The sequence below is a fragment of the Apteryx mantelli genome, chromosome 14 (genome assembly GCF_036417845.1).
Source record: "Apteryx mantelli isolate bAptMan1 chromosome 14, bAptMan1.hap1, whole genome shotgun sequence".
In the NCBI taxonomy this organism is placed as follows: Eukaryota; Metazoa; Chordata; class Aves; order Apterygiformes; family Apterygidae; genus Apteryx; species Apteryx mantelli.
In genome coordinates this window covers 6,663,657-6,684,327 of record NC_089991.1, presented here as the reverse complement: position 1 = coordinate 6,684,327, position 20,671 = coordinate 6,663,657, and the positions used below count along the sequence as shown (strand labels likewise).

General features: G+C 46.2%; 2 protein-coding genes across 3 annotated transcripts; one reads left to right on the top strand and one right to left on the bottom strand.

The window, feature by feature from the left end:
- The first annotated feature begins 1,373 nt into the window (after positions 1 to 1,373).
- Positions 1,374 to 19,874, top strand: HNRNPH1 (heterogeneous nuclear ribonucleoprotein H1). 2 transcript variants are annotated; one of them, XM_067304784.1, is made up of 14 exons: positions 1,374 to 1,649; positions 10,516 to 10,575; positions 11,645 to 11,782; positions 12,687 to 12,842; positions 13,050 to 13,193; positions 14,711 to 14,849; positions 15,861 to 16,039; positions 16,259 to 16,330; positions 16,432 to 16,544; positions 16,704 to 16,839; positions 17,018 to 17,101; positions 17,237 to 17,287; positions 18,424 to 18,516; positions 19,091 to 19,874. In XM_067304784.1, exons 1-14 carry the CDS (start codon positions 1,601 to 1,603, stop codon positions 19,207 to 19,209), a joined length of 1,533 nt encoding a protein of 510 aa, XP_067160885.1. In that variant the 5' UTR covers positions 1,374 to 1,600; the 3' UTR covers positions 19,210 to 19,874. The 2 variants fall into 2 exon arrangements, with proteins under 2 accessions (XP_067160885.1, XP_067160884.1); XM_067304783.1 differs by having other exon boundaries at positions 16,411 to 16,544.
- On the bottom strand, positions 2,011 to 10,509 carry LOC106493434 (deoxycytidine kinase 2). Its single transcript, XM_067304785.1, has 7 exons — positions 9,471 to 10,509; positions 8,161 to 8,276; positions 7,480 to 7,673; positions 6,996 to 7,143; positions 6,114 to 6,229; positions 4,220 to 4,319; positions 2,011 to 2,721 (listed from the first exon to the last, which is right to left on the bottom strand). Exons 1-7 carry the CDS (start codon positions 9,568 to 9,570, stop codon positions 2,698 to 2,700), a joined length of 798 nt encoding a protein of 265 aa, XP_067160886.1. The 5' UTR covers positions 9,571 to 10,509; the 3' UTR covers positions 2,011 to 2,697.
- Positions 19,875 to 20,671: the final 797 nt, after the last annotated feature.

Below are 20,671 nucleotides of genomic sequence, written 5' to 3'. Positions count from 1 at the left end.
GGTGACTAAAAAAAACAGTCAGACTAGTAAAATGACAGTTAGCAAATGTACCCCAGTCTCTGGTTATTAATAAACATTAAGGGAAGAGAAATATTATCATTAACCCACTGTTAGAAATGCAAAGAGTACAGCATGAATTAGCAGGATTCAGTTTATATTAACCAGTCAGTCAGAAACAAAGCTGTGAATAGACGCCACACCTCCACGGTCCTAAGGTCACCACTTATCTGTGCAATCATGCAGGCTCCCTTACAGCTATTTTAGTCTAGAGCTGTCCCTACACCCCCAGCTAATGTTTCTTCGTAGCAGTATTTTGCAGAGGGACGGGACCCGGCCGCGGCAGGGCAAGCGGGGCCGCGGGGCCCTGCGTATCGCGCCGCCAGGGCGCTCGGGGATCTCAGCCCCGCAAGCTCGCCTGCCCGCACGGAAGCCGAAGGGAACAGCCGCGCTGCGAGCACGACCGGGAAAGGTCGGGCTGGGCGGATTTTCAGCCGTCGCAGCTCGGCGCCTATTGTTCGCGTTTCCGTGCGAGGGCTGGGAGGAAACTGGCTGCGGCGGTAGGCGGCAGCCGGGGAAGGGCCTGCTCCGAGCCGAGGCCGCGGCCTGCCCTGCCCGGCCCGGCCCGCGACGCCATCTCGGCGCGGCGCCGCGTGCGGCGGCCTCGCTCCTCCCCCGCCGCCTCGGCGGCCGTTGGCGCGGCGGGACCCCCCGGCGGCGGGGGAGGGGGAGCGTCCTGCGGCGGCGCCGCACAAAGCCCGCGGCCTCCGCCAGCCGGGCCCGAGCGGGCCGCCAGCCCCCGCCGCCCCAGGGAGCGCGGCGGGCCCCGTCCCACCCGCCCGGCGCTGCGGCACTGTGCTCAGCCGGGCCCCACTCGCCGCCCTGCGGCCGCAGGTCCCGCCGCGGCCCTCGGCGGGGGGCGGGCGGGTCCGGGGGGGGGGCAGGGACAAAGCCGCCGCCATGTCGGGACTTGGGGCAGGGAAACAGCCGAAACGGGCCCTCGAACTCGGGCGGCCTCGGTGCGGCGCTCCCCCCGCCCCCCCTTTGGTACAGCCCGCCGGGGAAGGCGGCATCAGGCGGGGCCCGTCGCCCGGCGGCGGGGCCATTGCCCCCAACCGCCCACAGCGGCGGTTGCCGGAGCGCGGGTTCCCGGCGGACCCAGCGGCGCGGCCGCGCGCCTCGCGCCCTCCCCCCTCCCCCCAGCCCGGCCGCGGCAGGGCTCCCCCCCCGTCTGCGTTGGGCCTTGGGACGTGACTGGCTGGTTTAATTTGTCACGTTGTGATTGGCTGGTGGCCGGTTAAGAAATGGAAGGCGGGCCCTTTGTGACGTCACGGCCCTGCGCAGCGCGGGCAGCCGCTATTTATAGGCGGGGAGCGGAGCTGCGCAGAAGGAGCGAGCAGGCGGGTTGGGCCGCGGCTGGCTGGTGGCTTTGTGGCGCCTCGTCCCCGTAGGGAAAGGGAAAAAGCGGCCGAAAAGCCCCGATCCGCCTTCGCCGAAGCGCCCCTTCGGCGGCCGCTGAGCTTTTGTCTCCGTCTGCGCAGCGCCCGAGCGCCCCCGTCGAGCTTTGTCTTCTCCCGGCCCCTGTTGGGAAGGCGCGGCCAAGATGGACCCTTGTCACACCGAGGAGACCGAGGGCGAGATCCCCGGCCTGGGTAAGGCCCAGCGGCGGCGCGGGGGGGAGAAGGGCCGAGGGGGGAGGGGCGGCGCGGCCGGGCCGCAGCAGGGGGAGGGGGAGGGGGAGGGGCGGCGGGGCCCGCCCGATCCGGGGCCTTGGCGGCGCCGAGCCCCGCGCCGGCGCCTGCTGACGGCGGGGCCCGCGGGCGGCGGCCTGGCGGCGCGGCCGCGTGCGCCGCTCCCCGCCCCTCCCCTCCCCCCCGCCGCGTGCGTCGTGGCTGCGCGCGGCCCCGCGCGGCGGAGCCTCGGGGCGGGGGCGCGGGCCCGGGAGCGAGCGCGGCCGTGCGGTGCCGACCGCCGCTCGCCGGGGGGGGGGGGCGGGGGAAGGAGCGGGTTTCGGCCTCGCTCTCCGCGGGAGCGCCGGCAGGTCGCTCTTGGCCAGCGGAGCCGGTGGGAGCCCTGCCCTGCTCGCGCAGGGGATTTCCGTTTATGGGTGGGGGGAGGGTGAACAAGACACTTTTAAAATACAGTTTATTTTAGGTGTAGCAATGCTAATTCTTGTGACTGCAGTAACTTCCATTTCAAACGTAATTAGCATAAATCTTGTGGAAGCAGTAATTCAATAAAGCAGAACTCGAAAGTAAAGGTTTCTGGAAGCTGTAACAGTCTCGTCTTAAAATGGTGAACTATGCCAGTTATTGCAAAACAACCCTGCCTCAGTGTCTGCTATCTCCAGTTACTTGGTTGTCGGCCTTTGATAACCAGTTAACTCCTCCATGACTAGAGCCTGCTCTTTGTCCATTTTATTTTAAAATCTTTATTAAAGAAGCAACGCGTATACACGAAGTCAAGTACATTTTTTTTAAAGCATTTTTTTTCCTTTAAACTACACAAAGAATTCTATCAAAATTACTCGGTTCATACAAGCAAAAAAATAGATACCTATTTTGCACATTTCCTTTTAGGAAAATCCTTAAGCTATACAGATAATACATTCAGTTAGTTAAATCGCTTAAGCACACACCAATCTTCGATTTAACTCTTCTTGAACTTATGGGATGGTCACTTACACTAATCTTCAGATCTTTAAAAAGTCAAAAAAGACTTGACCTGTGAAAACAACAAAAAATGGAAGAGTTTCAAAATCTGTGTAACTGGTTTGTTAGAAACGACTTGATCACTAAACAGTTAGGCTTTTTCCCTTCTGCACTTAAGGAACACTTTGTTATGTACTGTCTTCAACACTGTTTTGCTTGTACACAATTCAAATGGCTGTCGATGAGGGATTTGTGGGTTGGTACTAGGCAGAATTGAGTAACAAAAAAGATAGAAAGTACTTCTGAAGGAGAAAATATTCATAGCCTGCCTAAGATAAAATAGCCTTCATTAAATAGTTCTTTCCCAGAAAGAAAGAGATTCTCTGAAAACTAAACAAAAAAATCTGGTAGTACTTTCAGCATAGTGTTTCCCCCCTCCCCAGCTGGAAGTAGAGCTGACCACCTCTTATGCTGGGTGGTGAAGGCAGTTTGGTGAAGACAATACTGGTGGCTTGTAAGTGAGGGGAGATGAGATGTGTAGTCTTGTTCATAACTCTCTAAGCTGCTATTTGCTTGTTTCCATGAGGATATAACTTGTTAGCAAATACCTCAATATATTGACAGAATATTTTGCTCCTCTCTCTAACTTAAGTGGAGCTCTTTAATTGAGGGTATCAAACTTATAGGATGTTAGAGGAGGATGCTCCTTTTATATATTAAAGAGCAATCTTGGTGTCAAGGAGGTTGACATGTCCCACTGAGCAAAATAGTGTAATTCTGTGCTTACAGAGCTGGGGGTGAGCCCAGTCCCTCTTAGAACCTGAGGTTTTCTGCTGTGGAGTTGGGTGCACAGTGCATTGCTGCAACAGGAGACTACTTTGGACATCTACTTGCTAAGGCTTGTCTTGCTTCAGTCAGAGTTAGCAAACACCATTTTGTTTCATGTGACCTATTCACTATAACACTGCTTTTTCTAATGGCTGTTTTTTTCTTACAAGTCAACCTCACATTATGCATTGAGAACTACTGGTAGAGCTCAGTTATCACATTTGTCAATGTGGTGCTATACTCTGTCAAGGAAGAGCCTAGGTCCCTAGAATGGCAGGGAGCATAAAAGAGCGCTAAGCTCAGACCATAGTCTTTTCTGAAGGAATCATGGCTGACATGAATCAGACAACATAGTTCTGTGAACTATTTAATGAACAGTATGGCAGTGCAGACTTGGCTGAGAGAAGTCTGACTAGTTCAGCTGTCATGTGCTGTCTCTCCCCACAACTGCCTCTTTCTCTCCCTCTCAAAAAAAAAAAAATCCCTGAACTGTTTTAAGGGAGAATGGTGAGGTTGGGTTAAGTCCTTTCATGGAGGAAGGCAAAAAAAGTCTCTTCTATAGCCATGTGACCTCCTAACTCTGTACAAAGGAGACTAACTGTACTAGCCCCAAACAATTACTGCATGATTGCTAAACTGAATTTGATGGGTTAATACAAGTGACAAATTTTAAATAACTTGAACTGAAGACTTGCTATTTCTGTAAAATAAAAGCAGCTGAGAGAACCTTATTTAATGCTTACCTTATCCATCAGGTACTCCTGTTTAATCTTATCATTCTTAAAATCTTCATTAACATCCAAAACTAGAATAGGAATCTCTTTAAGGTTCTCAAAATCAACTCTGTTAAGGGGAAAAATGTCATGGTAGTAAAAAGGGTATAAAAATACATTGTGTATAAAATCTAGCTCTTCCAGTTGCTTTCAAGTCATTCTAATGCTGCACCCCTTACTCAGATTACCACATGCACCTGAGATGTTAATGCTAATATCAGTGACTTAAGTATAAATCCCTAGTCAAGTCTGCCCTTAATTATTCTTGTATAAGCAGTCAACATTGTATCAGCATAACTTAAATGCATATCAGAAACCTGGCCCTTTCATATCTGGCTGTATCTTACAAGTAGTAAAAAAAAATGCTGCTTATGCTTGTTTTAACTTATTAATTCTCTTCTCTGTCACCTACTTTTTTGGTATGGAATCAATTATCAGGAATGTGATTCTGATAAGTGGGAGTATTTTCTAAAATACTGATACCATTCCCTTCCAGTTAACTGCTAATCCATTTACTAAGTTGCAGTTTTAAAGCTTCCTTTGGTGGGGATAGCCTCTTAACAGGTTAGAAAACTTAAATACTTAAAGCAGACTGAAACAGTGATTTTTTTTATTACTTATTCATTTTTCTCTTCCTGTTGTCTGTGAAAAGCCCTACTATAATGCAGTAAATACACTGAACCACTTTAACTTGTTTTTGCAGACGAAGCATTCCTGGGAAGGGGGAATGACACAAAACAGGAAATAATACTCCATTCCAAACTTGTGAGCAAATAATGTAAACACTCTCTAAATTCCACAACATGCAGTGCATTCTTGCCCCTAAGCATTTGGGTCATCCTGCATTAAACTTATATTTAGGAGAGCAGATGTGACTGTACAACTGAGTCTGTTAGTGTTCTGTCTGGAAACAGTCTCTTGTTTCAGCTGAAAAGGTGTGCTTGTCTACCAAGCGCTAGGAACACATCCTGAACACTTCACTGATATTCTTCTGTTATGGCAGCAACTCACTATGCTAAAGACAGGTGCTTCAGTCAGTAATAAATGATTTTTAACTCTCTGCCTCCCATCCAATAGAGTACTTCAAGATCTTGTGGCGCAAAATCTAAAGTTCTCTTCCACAGAGCTTTATCTAGCAAATCCTTGCATGGGAGGGTTAATAAGTCAGTAAGAAAGGCTGGCTGGGGGAAAGGTATGCAGAGCTAGTTTAGTCCCTGACAAGGTTTCTTGTGTATAATAGTGCAAGCTGTAAGCCTCTCTAGTAATTGTTTAAACTTTGAAATACAATCATCCTAGTTTAAAGGTAGTTGGGACCTTGCCCTCCCTTGTGTTGAAACTGAAAGCTGCCTAGTAAGGTGTACTCAGTGGCTGACCACAGTTAATTTCAAACTCCACCCTATTTCTGTTTACTTCTTTCAGTTACCAGTTTGAAATCCTTGCTGGAAAAAGCTGTTAGCTAGGTTACCAGCTACATAGCTTTCTAGTTAAAGCTAATGCTTAACATAGGCTTTAAATTGGATGAAGTTCCATCTCTTGGTGATTCTTACTTGCTTGCCAACAGATGACCTTCCCTCTGCATATAACCTACAGTAATCATCTTTGTGCCAAGAAACCTGGAGTGTGTCTAAAGTTAATCCTTCCAGCTGTGCCTGAGTGAAGCTGGATTTAAATTTTAAATTTATCCCTAATCAACTTTAGTGTAGGCTAGAAAAGAGCCTTACCTATAAGCTGAAACTTGAAGAAACAAGCTGGTAGTTTTTAGTATGAAACAGTTCTGGTTTCAGTCAGTGTTTTGTCTGTTACTGCAACAGATTGTTACAGCTGTTTTGCCCACAGTAGTGGCCTACAGAAAATAGGTTCATACCTCATAGTCCTTTCATGAAGCCAGGTTTCATGTTTATAGTGGAGGTTTTCCAAATACTCGAGCTCAATTCCTTGCTCCTCTTCTCTTCCCCTCATCTGCAGCCTTTCCATACATTTCTGAAAAAGTAAATGCAAGCCTGAACAGTAGTAATGTGTTGAAGACTAAATCAGCCCAAGTGATCAAGTGTTCCTTTAAGGCAGAAGGACTAAAAGACCAAAAACTACCAAGGCTTCCCTAACAGCATTCAGTAATGCATGGGGTATCCTTAATTACAGAGGATTTTTGTTAGGTGACTTGCTCTGGGCACATGAACATATGAACAGGCTTACTATGCCATTATTAGGCAAAGGACTGACAATCCTTAAATCATTTAAGGGTGGAAAATGTTCTAAGCATTAGACATAAGCGAGCATTAAGTTGTAAATCCTTTCCTGAATGTAGAAAATGAATTATAGCCTAGGATCACTTCCTTCTAGTTTACAAAAACAACTTGAGCCACTAATTAGTCAGATGTCAATAGGCTTTAAAAGGTTGTGATTTTACTGCTTGTCCCTTCTGAGTAAACTTCTGAGTTAAAGTTGAGTCAAACTTGATTCAGAAGTTCAAATTCAGCCTAGGATTCTTAGTAAGAGCATTGAATGTTAGCAATTGTAGCACCTAAACATCTACCATCAGAACAGCAGCTCAGAAAGAGTTTTTATTTTATCTTTGGTCTCTGAATGAAATCTGCTTGAATTCACTATAGGTTTCCTGTTACTTTTGGAGAGTAAAGTGTTAATTCAGTGTTCATTACTGTAGTATCATGTCATTAAAAACTTAGTTTTTTTTTCTGGTACCTTTTAAGCTCCTAGAAACAAAGCTTTTCATCTTAAGTGAGCGTACCTGAGGTGTGGTTCTTAGGTAGATCATGCCATCCAGTTCTATATCAGATTCAAACTGGTTCAAAAGCCATGTGTGCCAGTCCTGATAAATAGCCCACTCTGTTTCATTGATGTTTCCAGATTCAAACAGGTTAGAAGCAAACACATATCTGCAATGAAATGTTAGCATTGTACCAGGAATGACAAAAGTGTGAACTCCTTTACAAAAACTCCTCAGAATCAGAATTGCAGCACTAGGAAAATAATTATCCACTCTTACATTCATAAAGTATTTTTACCATTTAACTCGCACCAATGTTAAACCTGTTCCTTGCAAGCCCCAGGCCAAAGACATTGCTGTAACAAAATGTTGCATTTGATGGTTTAGATCTAATCCTTTTGGGGAGGAAAATGCTAGCCTTTAGTATCAGTTTCCCCAGCTTCATTCCTTGCATAAAGACATAGAGCTATTACTCTCTCAGTGCTACTAAGTTCAGAGTAGTTACCTGTCACTGTACACAGATCTCTCAAAAAATTGCACTGGGTGTTCTGCTTCATGTAGCTTGGCTGAGACTGGTTTTAATTGTGCCCTTACACGGCTCAAGCAAGCATAAGTCTGAAATGTATAAGCCCATCTTGTGGGTTTATCATACAACATTTTTAGTAGATTTCCTCCACTCTTCTGTGATGTTGAAAGTTCCTGGGGAACAAGAGGATTCATTAGATATCAGTATATTTCAGTATTTGATGCATTTTTCTTACCTTCATCCTAAATTCTTGTATGTTGAAGTAAGAATTTATGCCTTATTTTTTGGGAAGTGGCTTGGGCACAGGAATAACCAGATTTGTTTCTCAGCTGATGGTAGTGTCTTTAGTCTGACACCTTATTTAAGTTTATCAGTGCATTTCAGACTTGATATGGGCTGGTACACTTTGTGATTCCTGGGAGGTAGGGGTGACTATTTGGAAGATACATTGCATAGTAGCTTCATAAATAGAGCTTGCAATCTATAAATGTGTGTCTAATCAAACTAGGATTATAGTGGGGCTGACACTGGATGGTCTCAGGAAGAAACCCAGTATCTTCAGGCTAAATATAGCTGAATTCTGGCATGGCTCCCTTAGACAGTCTTTTTGGTTCCTTCCCTCCCCCCACCTCTTAAGCTTCCCAAGTCTTGCACACCTACCTCACACTCATCCTCAGCTGTCTGAATGTTGCACCACTTGGCAATAGGTTCAGGGATTACCTCCCACTCATCACTGTGTTTCTCTAGTAGCCTGACAAATGTAGACTTCCCTGCAGCTGCAAAAGATGTGGAAAATTCACCAAGAATGTGGCTTAGTCCCACTGCCCGAAATACAATGGTGTTTGTGAGGTTTCTACTGAGGTTTCAGTTAGTGGGTTCTGTGGTGTTTGAGATGGAGGGCTGCGTTCCTGCAGTGGTGATGGGACTTGGAGCAGGATTCCAGCCTGGCTGCAGCTTGGGAGCCCCTAGGAGCAGGGCTGGAGGCTGGCGAAGGGCTGTCTGGGGCTGCCTGCACGGTGCTGGTGCACATTCCAAGAAAACCGTGCTAATCTCGAGCTCCAGAAGGCCTTGCCTGGGCCGGAAAGGCGATAAGGAGGCGAACGGGACCGTGGCTCCCTTTCCGATAAGGGTTGCTGCCACCATTTTAGAAACGAGCTTAGACATGGAGGTGGGGCTTAGCGCGCCATTGTTCGAGCGGGGGGGGGGGGGAGAGCTGCCGCGCATGCGCGGCGTGGGCGGCGAGCTGGCGCTTGCCGCCGGGTTAGCGAGCTCTTGGAGGGCGGGCCAGAGCGCCACGTACGGGCCCGCCGCGCACAAGCGGGCCCCGCCTTTAACTGCTGTAACTTAGCCCTTGAAGAAGGGAAGGCACGAACACCCTCCGGGACATAGGGGCAGGGAAATGGCGCCCCCTGGGGAGCCGCAAATAATAAATACTGGGCACTGGTAGCAGTTGAGTGCAATTTAAAAAAAACCAACCAAACAACCCCCCCCCCCCCCGCGCTTTCCCGCTCAGCCATGTCAGCTAAGCCTGGCGGATGCCGGGAGGAAGGAGTGTAGCGGCTCTGCTGCCGGCCGAGTGGGCCCGGCCCGGCCCCGTTGCTTGGGTGCCTGAGCTTTAGTACAGGAAGAGCGAGGCGTTCGTTCCTGTAACGCCTGCCTGGGAGCGAGGGCTCGGTGTCCCTCCAGGGTGTCTGGCGTCGCGGGCCGAGCCGCGGCGGCGCTGGGCCCTCCCCCACCCTGGCCGTGGCGCCAATTTCGCAGCGGCGCCGGGAGCGCGCCCTTCCGGGGGAGACAGCCGCGGCGCTCCCCCCGCAGCGAGACCCTTCCCCCTTGGTTCCTCCTGCGAACGGGGCAGGAAAAGCGCCCTCGTCCCTCCGCCCGCTCCCCAGGGCGTCTCCTGCCGCTGGTCCCTGCGAGCCCACCGCCATGGGCGGGAGCCGCGGCCTCCCCTCCGCCGCCGCGGCGCTTACCGATGTTCCCCTCGATAGAGATCTTCCTGAGGCGCTTCTGGAAGCTGGAGTTGAGGGAGTCGGCGGGGCTGCGGCAGTGCCGCTTGGCGGGGGTGGACATGGCGGCGAGGTCCGCAGGCACCGAGCGCCAGCACGCGGGCTGCCCTGCCGCCCCGGCCCGCTTTAAGTCTCCCGCCGGCCAGTGGGCGGGAGGCGGCCCCGCCGCCCCTCCCCGAGAGGCGCAGGCCGTCCCCTCCCCGCGGCGGCGAGGGGGCTGCTTTTGCTTTTTGTTTTGTTTGTTTTTGAGATCAGTGTTGAGCAGGGGAAATGAAGCAAAGCGCTCTTGTTCAGGAGCCAAGCGGCTGTAACGGAGCTACTGCAAAACGCTTCAGCTATTTGATTTGCATTAACTCTCATGAGTTCCCCATGGTCTTTGAATTACATTTACACTAGATTTATACTCCATCTCCTTTTTTTTTTCCCTCCCCCTTCCAAAGTCTCCAGCTTTGGAGGGAGGCAGGCAATGGTCTTGATAGCCTGATTTTTATCAGATACCAATGTAGACTTGTAGGCACTGGGTGAAATGTCTCTCTGGAGCTGTAAGCTAATTTTGGTAAGTGACTAGATAGGGAATAAGCTTGAATTAAAGGAGGGAGGTGTTAGGAGCTGTTCTGTGCAGCTTTGCTTCTAAACTCTGAAATTCCAGTGTTAGCATGAACCTGCTTGGGGCTTTATGGAGTCTGATTTAACTCTTGGCGTGGGTTCTGTGGGTACCTCTGTGGGCAACTGCCAGCTGAAACATGAACTGCTTGCCCTGATTTTCACTATAAAGGAGCAATATAGGCTGTTTAGGTATTTGAATATTTTCCAAGTACAACTATCTGAGGTTGTACTACAGTTATTCTCAGTAACTCTGTTCCTGTTGCTTTTATTACTATGAGATGCAGGGTGAAATCTAGCAAGGTCTGGTGTGTTTGGAGGAGATGGGAGGGAGTAGTATTTTCCTTTTTATTATGATAATTGTGACCCATGTCTCTTCTTTCCCCATCTCCTACAAACACACCAGGCTTCAGTGACCGAAGCGAGCAGATTGTTTCACGTGGGGTAGCGTCAGCATTTGAAGCTGGTAAGTGCTAGTTCCCACACATCTCTTGTTCAGTCAGACTTTTCTCTCCGTGCAGTGCGTGTCGTGGTGGTGCGGGGTGAATGTCGGTAGTGCAGAGCGGCTTCCCGCGCACACGGGCGCGGCCGGGCGCCGCGCCTGAGGGAGGATGGGGCGGGGGGAAGCAGCGTGCGGCCTCCGGGGCATGCGCAGTGTGGAGAGCGGCGCTGAGAGGCGCATGCGCGCAGGCCGGTCCGCGCTCTGCGCGGGATTCGGCGCCTTGGCTTTGTTCAGAGGACGTAGGCAAGCGACGCATGCGCACACGTCACCTCGGGGAGGGGGTCGGAGGCTAGCGAGGACGCATGCGCAACCTGGCGGGAGCGGCGCGGGGAACGTATGCGTAGCGGGTGTGTGTCCCGGGGCGGAGGAGCGTAGTGGTTCTAGAGAGCATGCGCAGGCGGGCCCTGCGGGGGAGGGGCAGGAGCCTGCCGGGGCTCCTGCGCATGCGCCCCGCGCCTTACTCTCAGCCACGCCGCGGCACACTTTAGAAGCAGGTGAGCGGCGCGGGCAGCCCAGGCTCCTCGGCGGCCGCTCGTCGCTCTCCTGCCGACCTCCATCCTCCGGGCCCCGAGCGGGAAGCGGACGCGGTGCGCGTCGGCGGGGACTGCAAGTCGTCGGGCCGACCGGGGCGGCGTCTGGGGCCGGGGTTCTTTGTGCGGCGGAAGGCCCGGCCCAGCGGAAGCGGGAGCACCCGCCGCCATTTCCTAGCGCGCTCTCGCCACAGGCTCGCCCGCTCGCTGCCGCCTGACTGGGACTAGGCGCTCTCCGGACAGCGGATCAGGCTCGGAGCCCTAGAACCACCGCGGAGCCCCACCATGTGTGCGTGCGGGGACGGGGGGCTGGGCGCGGGCCGGGGAGGCGGGCCAGGCGTGCGCCGGGCGGGAGCGGCTCTGTGTGTGTGACGGCGGGCAGCGGTCCGAGGTAGAGGAGGCTCGGGGGCGGGCGGGCCCGGGCCGGGGGGGCCGCTCTGAGGGGGTGCGGGCGGCGGCCGCGCCCCGCGGCGTCTCAAAGAGACCGGTTTGGTTTTCTCCAGCGGCCACGGAAACCGAGACGGAGCCGAGCCTCACCTCCAGCATGATGCTGAACACGGAGAGCGGCGAGGGATATGTGGTGAAAGTGAGGGGGCTGCCCTGGTCCTGCTCTGCAGAGGAGGTGCAGAGGTTTTTCTCCGGTAAGCAGAGTTGGGGGAGAGGGGCCTGGCTCCCTGATGGCCCCTCTGGGTTTCTCCTGGGGAAGCTATGGCAGTGGGAATGAAGCAGCGAGCGGTTTTAGAAAGCATTTAGAGCACTTCAGGAGCAGCTGAAGTTTGTAATGCAACAAGTGCCCCAGCTAGGGTGCACTGTGGAAAGCCATGTTTGTGCTAGTAGGGACTAGACATGAAGAGTTCAGCCTGGGAGTTGCTGGAATAGCTGCAATTGCCTTAGGTTCTTGGCCATTTGGAAGAGACTTTCTATTTGAAGGAGGACTTAAATATTTGCTTCAGGCTCACCTAAGTAAACTTAGTTCTTGGTACTGTTGTAATAGGCATTCTGATGTTAGGTGTTTAGTCCCATATAATTAATAACTTGCTACAGTAATAAGTCATTATTGTAGCAATCACTGTAAACACTGTAATCATTGAAGAAAGCATGTATTTAAAGTATTTCTGGAGCTTGATGTATTGGAGTCGGTCCTGATTTAGTTCATTATGCTTACACTGTGATTGTAACTACCTCTAACTTCACTTCATATGGACCAGACAGCGTAAGCCACTTTTATAATCAAAAGCAGAGAGCAATATGAGCAAGAAAATGTGACTTGAAACTGCAAAGCATTGAAAATAAATAGCTGATTTGACTTTATTGTTAATGTTTTGTTAACCTGTAGTGCTTTGCAGGGATTTGGAGAGAAGGGTATTTTGACTGTAGATAAGCCCTTAGTTTAGTATCATCATCTTTCAGAGTTTAGCAGAACTCCATTTTTGTCTTCCTGATGCAACTTTAGTAAGAAAGTTCTTCTAAGATATCTGCCAGTTTACAGCCACCATGTTTCTCTAATAATTAAACAAATTCTGACCTTCCTGTTTCTCTTTTTAGAGTGCAAAATTCTAAATGGGGCTTCGGGTATCCGTTTCATCTACACAAGGGAGGGCAGACCAAGTGGAGAAGCATTTGTTGAACTTGAATCAGAGGACGATGTGAAATTGGCACTGAAAAAAGACAGAGAAACAATGGGACACAGATATGTTGAAGGTTTGACTTAATTGGTCTAGTAAATGGCTGAATGTTTTTTTTGTAGTTAATGGCTTTTTGGTTAACTTTTTACTGTCTCTTTTTAAAATGCATGTAAGAGGACAAATGGACTTGCATATCATACAAGTTGACTAGTTTCTCAAGGCAAATGACTTTTAAAACAGTTGCTGCATTCCAGAATGCATTAATTCTAAGTGCCTTTTACAGTTTTCAAGTCAAACAACGTTGAAATGGATTGGGTTCTGAAGCATACTGGTCCCAACAGCCCTGATACGGCTAATGATGGTTTTGTACGTCTTAGAGGACTCCCATTTGGCTGTAGTAAAGAAGAAATTGTACAGTTCTTTTCAGGTATGTGGGGTAAAAGTACTAGCTGTAGCACTATTGGTCAATGCTAAAGCCACTGATTGCCCAGTAGTACTTCCAGCAGTATACTGATGGATGTTAACAGTAAATAAACAATCCTCCATTAGTTATCTGGGCTTGAGAGGTCAATTGCCTATATGTATTCATTTATTAAATAACCGAGGAAGCTCCCAAAAGCTGTACTAATATACTCTTACTGGAATGTACTGTTCCATGTGAGCACAGCAGAAAACAAGTGTCTTGCTTTTTAAACTAAAAGTAAACAACGAAAATGGGAGGATACTTCCACCCATGATCTTAGCTAGTCCACATACCACTCAGTGAAGGATGTAGAACGCTCACCTCTGGGCTCAGTAAAATGAGCAGAATTTTAAGAAGGCAAGGTGTTGTTGCCCATGTTTCTCCTGAATATAAACTTAGTATTAAGATTCTGGAAAACCCCACCCTGCTTATCTCCACCCAAATACAGATTCTTTCCCCTCCCCCCCCCACTTCCCAGACCCCCCCCCCCCGATGTTGCATAGTGTAAAGTTTTAATGAATGAAGAGATAATGTCTTGTCTTGACTCTAATTCTCACTTTTTTCCCAGCTGTTGTATGTTTATTTTAGGAATTGGAATGCTATTATAAATGCATAAGAATGAAATCTGTTCTCTAGGATTGAATTTAGCAGTATCTACAAAGTAGTAAACTTCTAAATGTGAATGTTATAAAACTACCTAGAATATTTTGCTTTAATCAAGCCTGTAGATTTGATTAATAAGTTTATTGTTTTGCTTTAAAATATATTAGAAATAATTTTTACAGTTTTAAAGAACTTCAGAACTTGTTTTTATGTATTCTAAATCAGTAATGTATTGTGAACAAGAGCAATTCCTAAGCATGTGCATTTTACATTGTTTGTTTTTATATGGTTAAGTGATTTAAACTTTAAAAACTGTATAATATGCTTAATATGCAAAATATGCTTTTGTTTAGACACTAATACTTTTGAAATTACTTCATGATTTTTTCTTACTTAAGCACTTCTGTAGATAAAAATTAATACTGAATTTGACATTTGCATAAGAGTATAATTATTTTACATGAGTGACTTCTAGTAAAAATACTTGTTATACGTAAAGCTATTTAACTTGCTGTGTTTGAATTTTTAAAGTTATATTAAAGTTCAGCTTAAATTAAGTACTTTGCAGAATTGAAGAGGTTTTTAATATGTAAACTTCTTAATGCACCCTGCATTAGATGCCTTTTCTGAGGAGTTGTTCACCACACTCGGAACTTTTTTTTGCGCTCTGCAGGGTGGGTTAAGAATGTAAACTGAATGGTATGCGATCACGGATTTCTTTTGTTGACATGCTTTTTCTTCTAGTGTTCTAGAATCAGCATACCATTCACTTACAAGTATTAAAATTCTGGTGTATTTAAAGCTATAAGAAAAACTCATGACTGGGCTTGTGATGTTAATATTGCCCCCTACTGGGGTTATTTGTCCTTGGGTTGAAGGGTTGGAAATCGTGCCAAATGGGATAACATTGCCGGTGGACTTCCAGGGGAGGAGTACGGGGGAGGCCTTCGTGCAGTTTGCTTCACAGGAAATAGCTGAAAAGGCTCTAAAGAAACACAAGGAAAGAATAGGGCACAGGTGGGGATGGATGGTTGGTTGGATGTGTCACTTTTCTTATGGTAAACAATAATTAAATCCATATTCTCTCTTCTGAAAGTGTTTTAACTTCCAAATAGAAATAGTATTTTGGTCTCTAACTTGGTCATAAGTAAAGGTATTAGTAATGTGCACATGGCACAGACTGTCTGAATTTACGCCAAAAGACAAAATTGCACTAAGCTTAAGTCTGCTTCAAAACCTTCTAATACTGGAGAAGTGCAAAACTGCTAGCTTGAAACCAACATAGTTGAGAGACTATGGCTTTAACTTCTCAAATAGCACCAATTATGCCTTTAGCTCTAAAGACACACACGTACTCTATTACCATAAGAAAATGTGATAATTTCTAAACTTGTTTTATAAGTTGAAATGTAACAAATTTTCTTACTGTATTAATCTTCAATGTAATAAGCATAGCTTTCAAGAAATTGTCACAAAGGGTTTTTATTCTATTTTACTTGTGACTATTTTTCATTGAAGCATGCATTTTTTTGCCTACGCTGAATCACTGAAGCATAGGCTGGGTTTATTAGCACATGCAGAGCTTTTTGTAGCATCCTGATGGGTTAAAATCTTGGTGGAGGCTGGGTTTTTAACCCTCTTTATATATTGCCACATGAGCAAAACAGTGCTGAGTTGAGTGGACCTAGTCCCTCCTATTTTTCTTTCTTTTTTTTGACTAACACTTTAAATTTTGGGGGAGGAGGGTGGGGAATCAGTATTGCTCCCCCGCCCTTAAGGCTGGGATACTGTGAAGTATGAGGAGCATGTAAACCCTTCAGTAATTGTAATTTCTTGAAAATACACTAATTTGAAAGTAATGTAGTGTTTTTAATAGTATGTCATTGCCTGCATAATATAAAGAAACCTGGCTTAAAATATACTGCCAGTTTCAAGGCTATGACTAAATGTCTTGCTTTAATGTAAAATTATGTGAGGTTTTTGTGGAAAGAATTAAAGACTGACTACTTTCTGTGGAAAAAATTTTAGGTACATTGAGATCTTCAAGAGTAGTCGAGCAGAAGTGCGCACTCACTATGATCCTCCACGCAAGCTAATGGCAATGCAGAGACCAAGTCCTTATGACAGGCCTGGTGTTGCACGGGGATATAACAGTCTTGGTAGAGGAAGTGGCTTTGAAAGAATGAGACGTGGAGCTTATGGGGGAGGTAAGTATGTGAAGTCCAAGAGTGAGCTGCTGATCTAAGAAGCAGCAACCCTTGGAACTGATTGCGTTTTCCCTGCTGTGTAACTCCTGACTTGTAGATGTAGTGGACTTCATTCCTTCTAGAAGAAGGGAACTTCCTAAAGCCAATCTTTGCGCAGTGTTTATGTGCATTTGAACCTTTGTGTAGTTAAAATGAACATGTTGTCCGATCTATTTATAGGTTATGGAGGTTATGATGACTACAATGGGTATAATGATGGCTATGGTTTTGGTTCTGATAGATTTGGAAGAGGTAAGATTTCTCTAATAGGAATAGTAACCAACTTTACAATTACATCTAAAAAGTAACTTAAATACATCTGAAAGACCTAGAATGGACTCTTTTCTCTGCAGGAATGTCGGACCACAGATACGGCGACGGGGGATCCACCTTCCAGAGCACGACTGGCCACTGTGTCCACATGAGAGGTCTGCCTTACAGAGCTACGGAGAACGACATCTATAATGTGAGTTCTATATCTGTCAAACTTGCTTAAGCTACTGTGATCGTAACTAGAAAAGTTAAGGGAGCTACTATTAAAGAATACTTCTTTATGGAAAAGAACTTGCTGCAACACTGAGGTGTTGAACTGGTGCATTTTAATCTGTGAATGTTCTGTATGTAGTTCTTCTCACCTCTGAACCCTGTAAGAGTACACATCGAAATTGGACCAGATGGTAGAGTGACTGGAGAGGCAGACGTTGAATTTGCTACTCATGAGGATGCAGTGGCCGCTATGTCCAAAGACAAAGCAAATATGCGTAAGTATGACCGCTTCTGAATATAGCTTTATGAAAAGCAAATTCATTGCAGCATAGTTACAGTATGTATCTGACTACTGAAATATTGATTTGTTTCACTGTGACCTTCCTTGCAGTGAGACAAATCACACATTTATTTGGTGTGAAATGCTCTCATGAGAAATTCTTCTTCTTCCAGAACACAGATATGTAGAACTCTTCTTGAATTCTACAGCAGGAGGAAGTGGTGGTGCCTATGGCAGTCAAATGATGGGAGCAATGGGTATGTGTAAACAGTCTAACTGCACTTTTAAACAAGCACTTCATATTTAACGAAGCTGGCTAATTTTATACAGCTCCTGCTTATTCTATGCCTGGCATAAAAACTGAAATTCAACATTCTGTCTTAATCACACAGTCAAGGAATCGGAAGGGGTAGTTCAAGATTGGAACACTAGCACATTGCCAGGTATATAAACCTTTTGGGAATACATTCGAACAATTAATAGGTTGAATAAACTGTTGTGTTGAATGTGGAGTGTATGGTGGGGTGAATGGTTTCTGGGTGTGTGGTGGTGTGGAAGTGAAGTGGGAGGTGCCTGTTCTCTACTCTCTCTTCCCCTCTCCCTTTTTTGAGGAATATAGTCTGGTGATGGAGGGTGTATCTGTTGTATGTCACCTGCCATTCAAGCCTTGTCTTGGTGGTGAGGGAAAACCTGTTTTAGAATTTGGAGAAGCTGGCTGAATTACTACAGAAGACTATGAAACTATCTCAAATTTTAATATGCATTCCCAATATAAAATTTGGAATGATTGTCAATATTGTCTCTGTAAAGCAGATACCTCTCTTGATGCCTTACTTCTCTGGGTTTTTAAGAGCTTAAGGTGGTGGTTGGTTTTGGGGACTTCTTTTTGGGGGTGGTGGGGTGCGGGTGTGTGTATGATACTGCTGCTTATAGTATTTTGATTGCAAACTGCTTTTTAAAAAAAATGTAATGCTGATTATTTTAACTACCGTAGAGTTCTGTGGGAGTATAGAGAAGCAATTAAACTTGAATAGCAGTAGTTAGTAAGCTTAAGTAAGTAGTGGCTTCCTGTATAGTGAGGCTTAGTGCTGATGTGATGCATAAGCAGTCTAGAACAGAAATGAGCCTGTCAGGATTGCATACAAAATTATTCCAGTTAACTTGTCAACGTGCCTCCTAAAGGTGCCGGATGCTGTCATTGCCAGCACTCTTGTGCAAGGTCCTTTGAAAAGCATAGTCAGAGTCTCTCGGGGTATCTAATAGGAGAGATCCCATCGTGTGTAATCAGTACAGTAGAAATTGCAGTAGTAACCCTTCTATTGTGTTTCAGAATCACAAGCGCTTCCTGCAGTTCTTGAAGTACTTGTTGCCACTTGATTATAAGAATGCCTGAGGCATTTAAAAACTCAAGCATTTGCTGCTTGAGCTTGTTCCCATGTATATTTAGGAAGCAAGGTCTCTAGGCTAGAAGGAGTTAGCTCCAAATAGAGTGGCTGTGGTTAGGTAAGGTGCAGACTTGTTGTTAATGGACAGACTTTTGACAGGCAGGATCTTAACATTTGTATCCTTAACTTGAAAGGAAGCCAATCCAGCTATGGTGGTCCAGCTAACCAGCAGTTGAGTGGGGGTTATGGAGGAGGATATGGTGGTCAAAGCAGCATGAGTGGATATGGTAAGAGCATTTCCTTACTAGTCTTCGGTGGCATCCAATGCAGCTGGCTTACCATGTTTTACATGGTCCTGTTCACTGGTGTGGAAGGGTAACGGTGTAGACTGGGCAGCCCAAGCCTGAAACATCAAGATGCTCTGAACTTCAGAACTAATAGAGGAATAGAAGGGGATGGAGGCAAAGCAGGCATTTGGAGGGTAGTGGGGGGAGAAACGGGTATGAAATAACTTCCAGGTTCTGTTGGTCTGTTCATGTTCATGGCTTAATCTTCTCAGTGTGGAAGCTGGAGACCAATCTGATGTAAATAGACCAATATGAACAGGGGGAACTGGTAGGATGGGGAGGCTGCGCGCTCTCAAAAAATGGTAATTTAGAAAAGAGACCTTCAGAAAAGGTGGAGCAGCCAATAAGCTTAATTTTGTCAATAAAGCTGTAAACTGACCCTTTCGGGCATCTGTCTTAATAGTATACGGTATTTACAAGGTGGCCCAGCAAGAGCGAGCTCTTGGGGAATGACCTTTCAGATATCCATGAACTATCCAGTAATCTGCTGTTGGTTTTCCCACCCCTGACCCAGGTAATCAGGGCGCCATGAACAGCAGTTACTACAGCAGCGGGAACCGTGCATCCATGGGAGTGAACGGCATGGGAGGAATGTCGAACATGTCCAACATGAGTGGCGGCTGGGGAATGTAACCAATTGCTGACTTTTGGTCAACCCTTTTTTAAAAAACAAAAAAACAAAAAACTAAGTTTAACAGTTTTGCAATACAAGCTTGTGATTTATGCTTTACTGTAAGTGAAATCAGGATTGTTATTTTAAAACCTTTCGGGTTCAGTATTTTTGAACATACAGAAATGAACATTCATCTAGGATGTAATAACCAAGTTGAGTAAAGACTATAACTGTTAAACAACTTTGAGCGTTTCTCAAGTTAGTTTTGTTGTAGGAGTGTATTTAAGCAGTAAGCGTATTTAGGTTAAAGCTGTTTGAATTACGTTAAATGTTGCTCTTATACCATATTACATCCAACACTGTTTTGAATACATGTTGAAAAAACATGCTTTTTTGTAAAGAAACAATATAGGAGCTGTGTCTGAAATTCAAAGTGAACATTTGGCATGTTAGTTCTAGTTTATTTCTTTTAATATCCTGTAAGGCACGTTTAAGCTTTTTTTTTTTTTTAAGTTAATGGGGGAAACGTGTTGAGACGCAATACGGCTACTTTAGGATTTTGGTCTTGGTGTTCGTATAAAATTCTGAGGCCTTGATTTAATCTTTCATTGTATTGTGATTTCCTTTTTAGGTGTATTGCGCTAAGTGAAACTTGTTAAATAAATCTTCCTTTTAAAAACTGGAACTCATTTCTTGAACTCCTGTGGTGTAGATATGCATGGAGAGTATCACTGGCCTCCTGCATCTTCAGTGATGGCAGTGCTCCAGTGTCCATCTGGTGTGGAGTAATTTAACTGCTTCTAGCAAGAATTCTATTGCATTCCTTGTGGGATAGTAAACAGGTGATAACTTACTGTTTGAGCCAAAACAGTGGGGTTAGTGAAGAAATATTCAGCCCATGCTGGTGTAGGTGCCAAAAGTACACTGCTTCAAAGGGACAGGGCTACAACATGACCAAGTTCAAGCTACCTCCCTCATGGGACTTCAGAATGCCAATAGAGGCTAGGAAAAGATTCTGTACTTCAGCTTAACCCTGGGCCTCTACTGTTTGGAGGCAAAGTACTAGGACTGATGCACTTTCCAGCTGTGTTCTTATAAGGATTTCAACTTGACAAATATGCTTGAGCTGCCTTTTGAAACCAAATCTCTTGGGTAGTTAAGAATAGTAAATAGCTATTTAGTAATTGCCCCTTGACCTACTACATAAAATGTAGCTGTTACTTTCTAACAGCATGCTTGCCTTCTGTAATTGAATGTGTAAAGCTTAGCTGATGAATGTTTTGGGTTCCTTCTGCTGAGACGTGCAGGGGGCTGCATATCAGTATAGCTAGAAAGGGTTAAAGCTGGTGTGCCTCACCTCAGATGCAGAGTGGTAGCTTTTCTGTACCAAAACATACTTCATTAACAATGGATGCTATAAGGAAGCTTCAGCACTCTGACTACAGTAAGGAATCTCTGAACTCAGTGCTAGGAAAGCTAGTG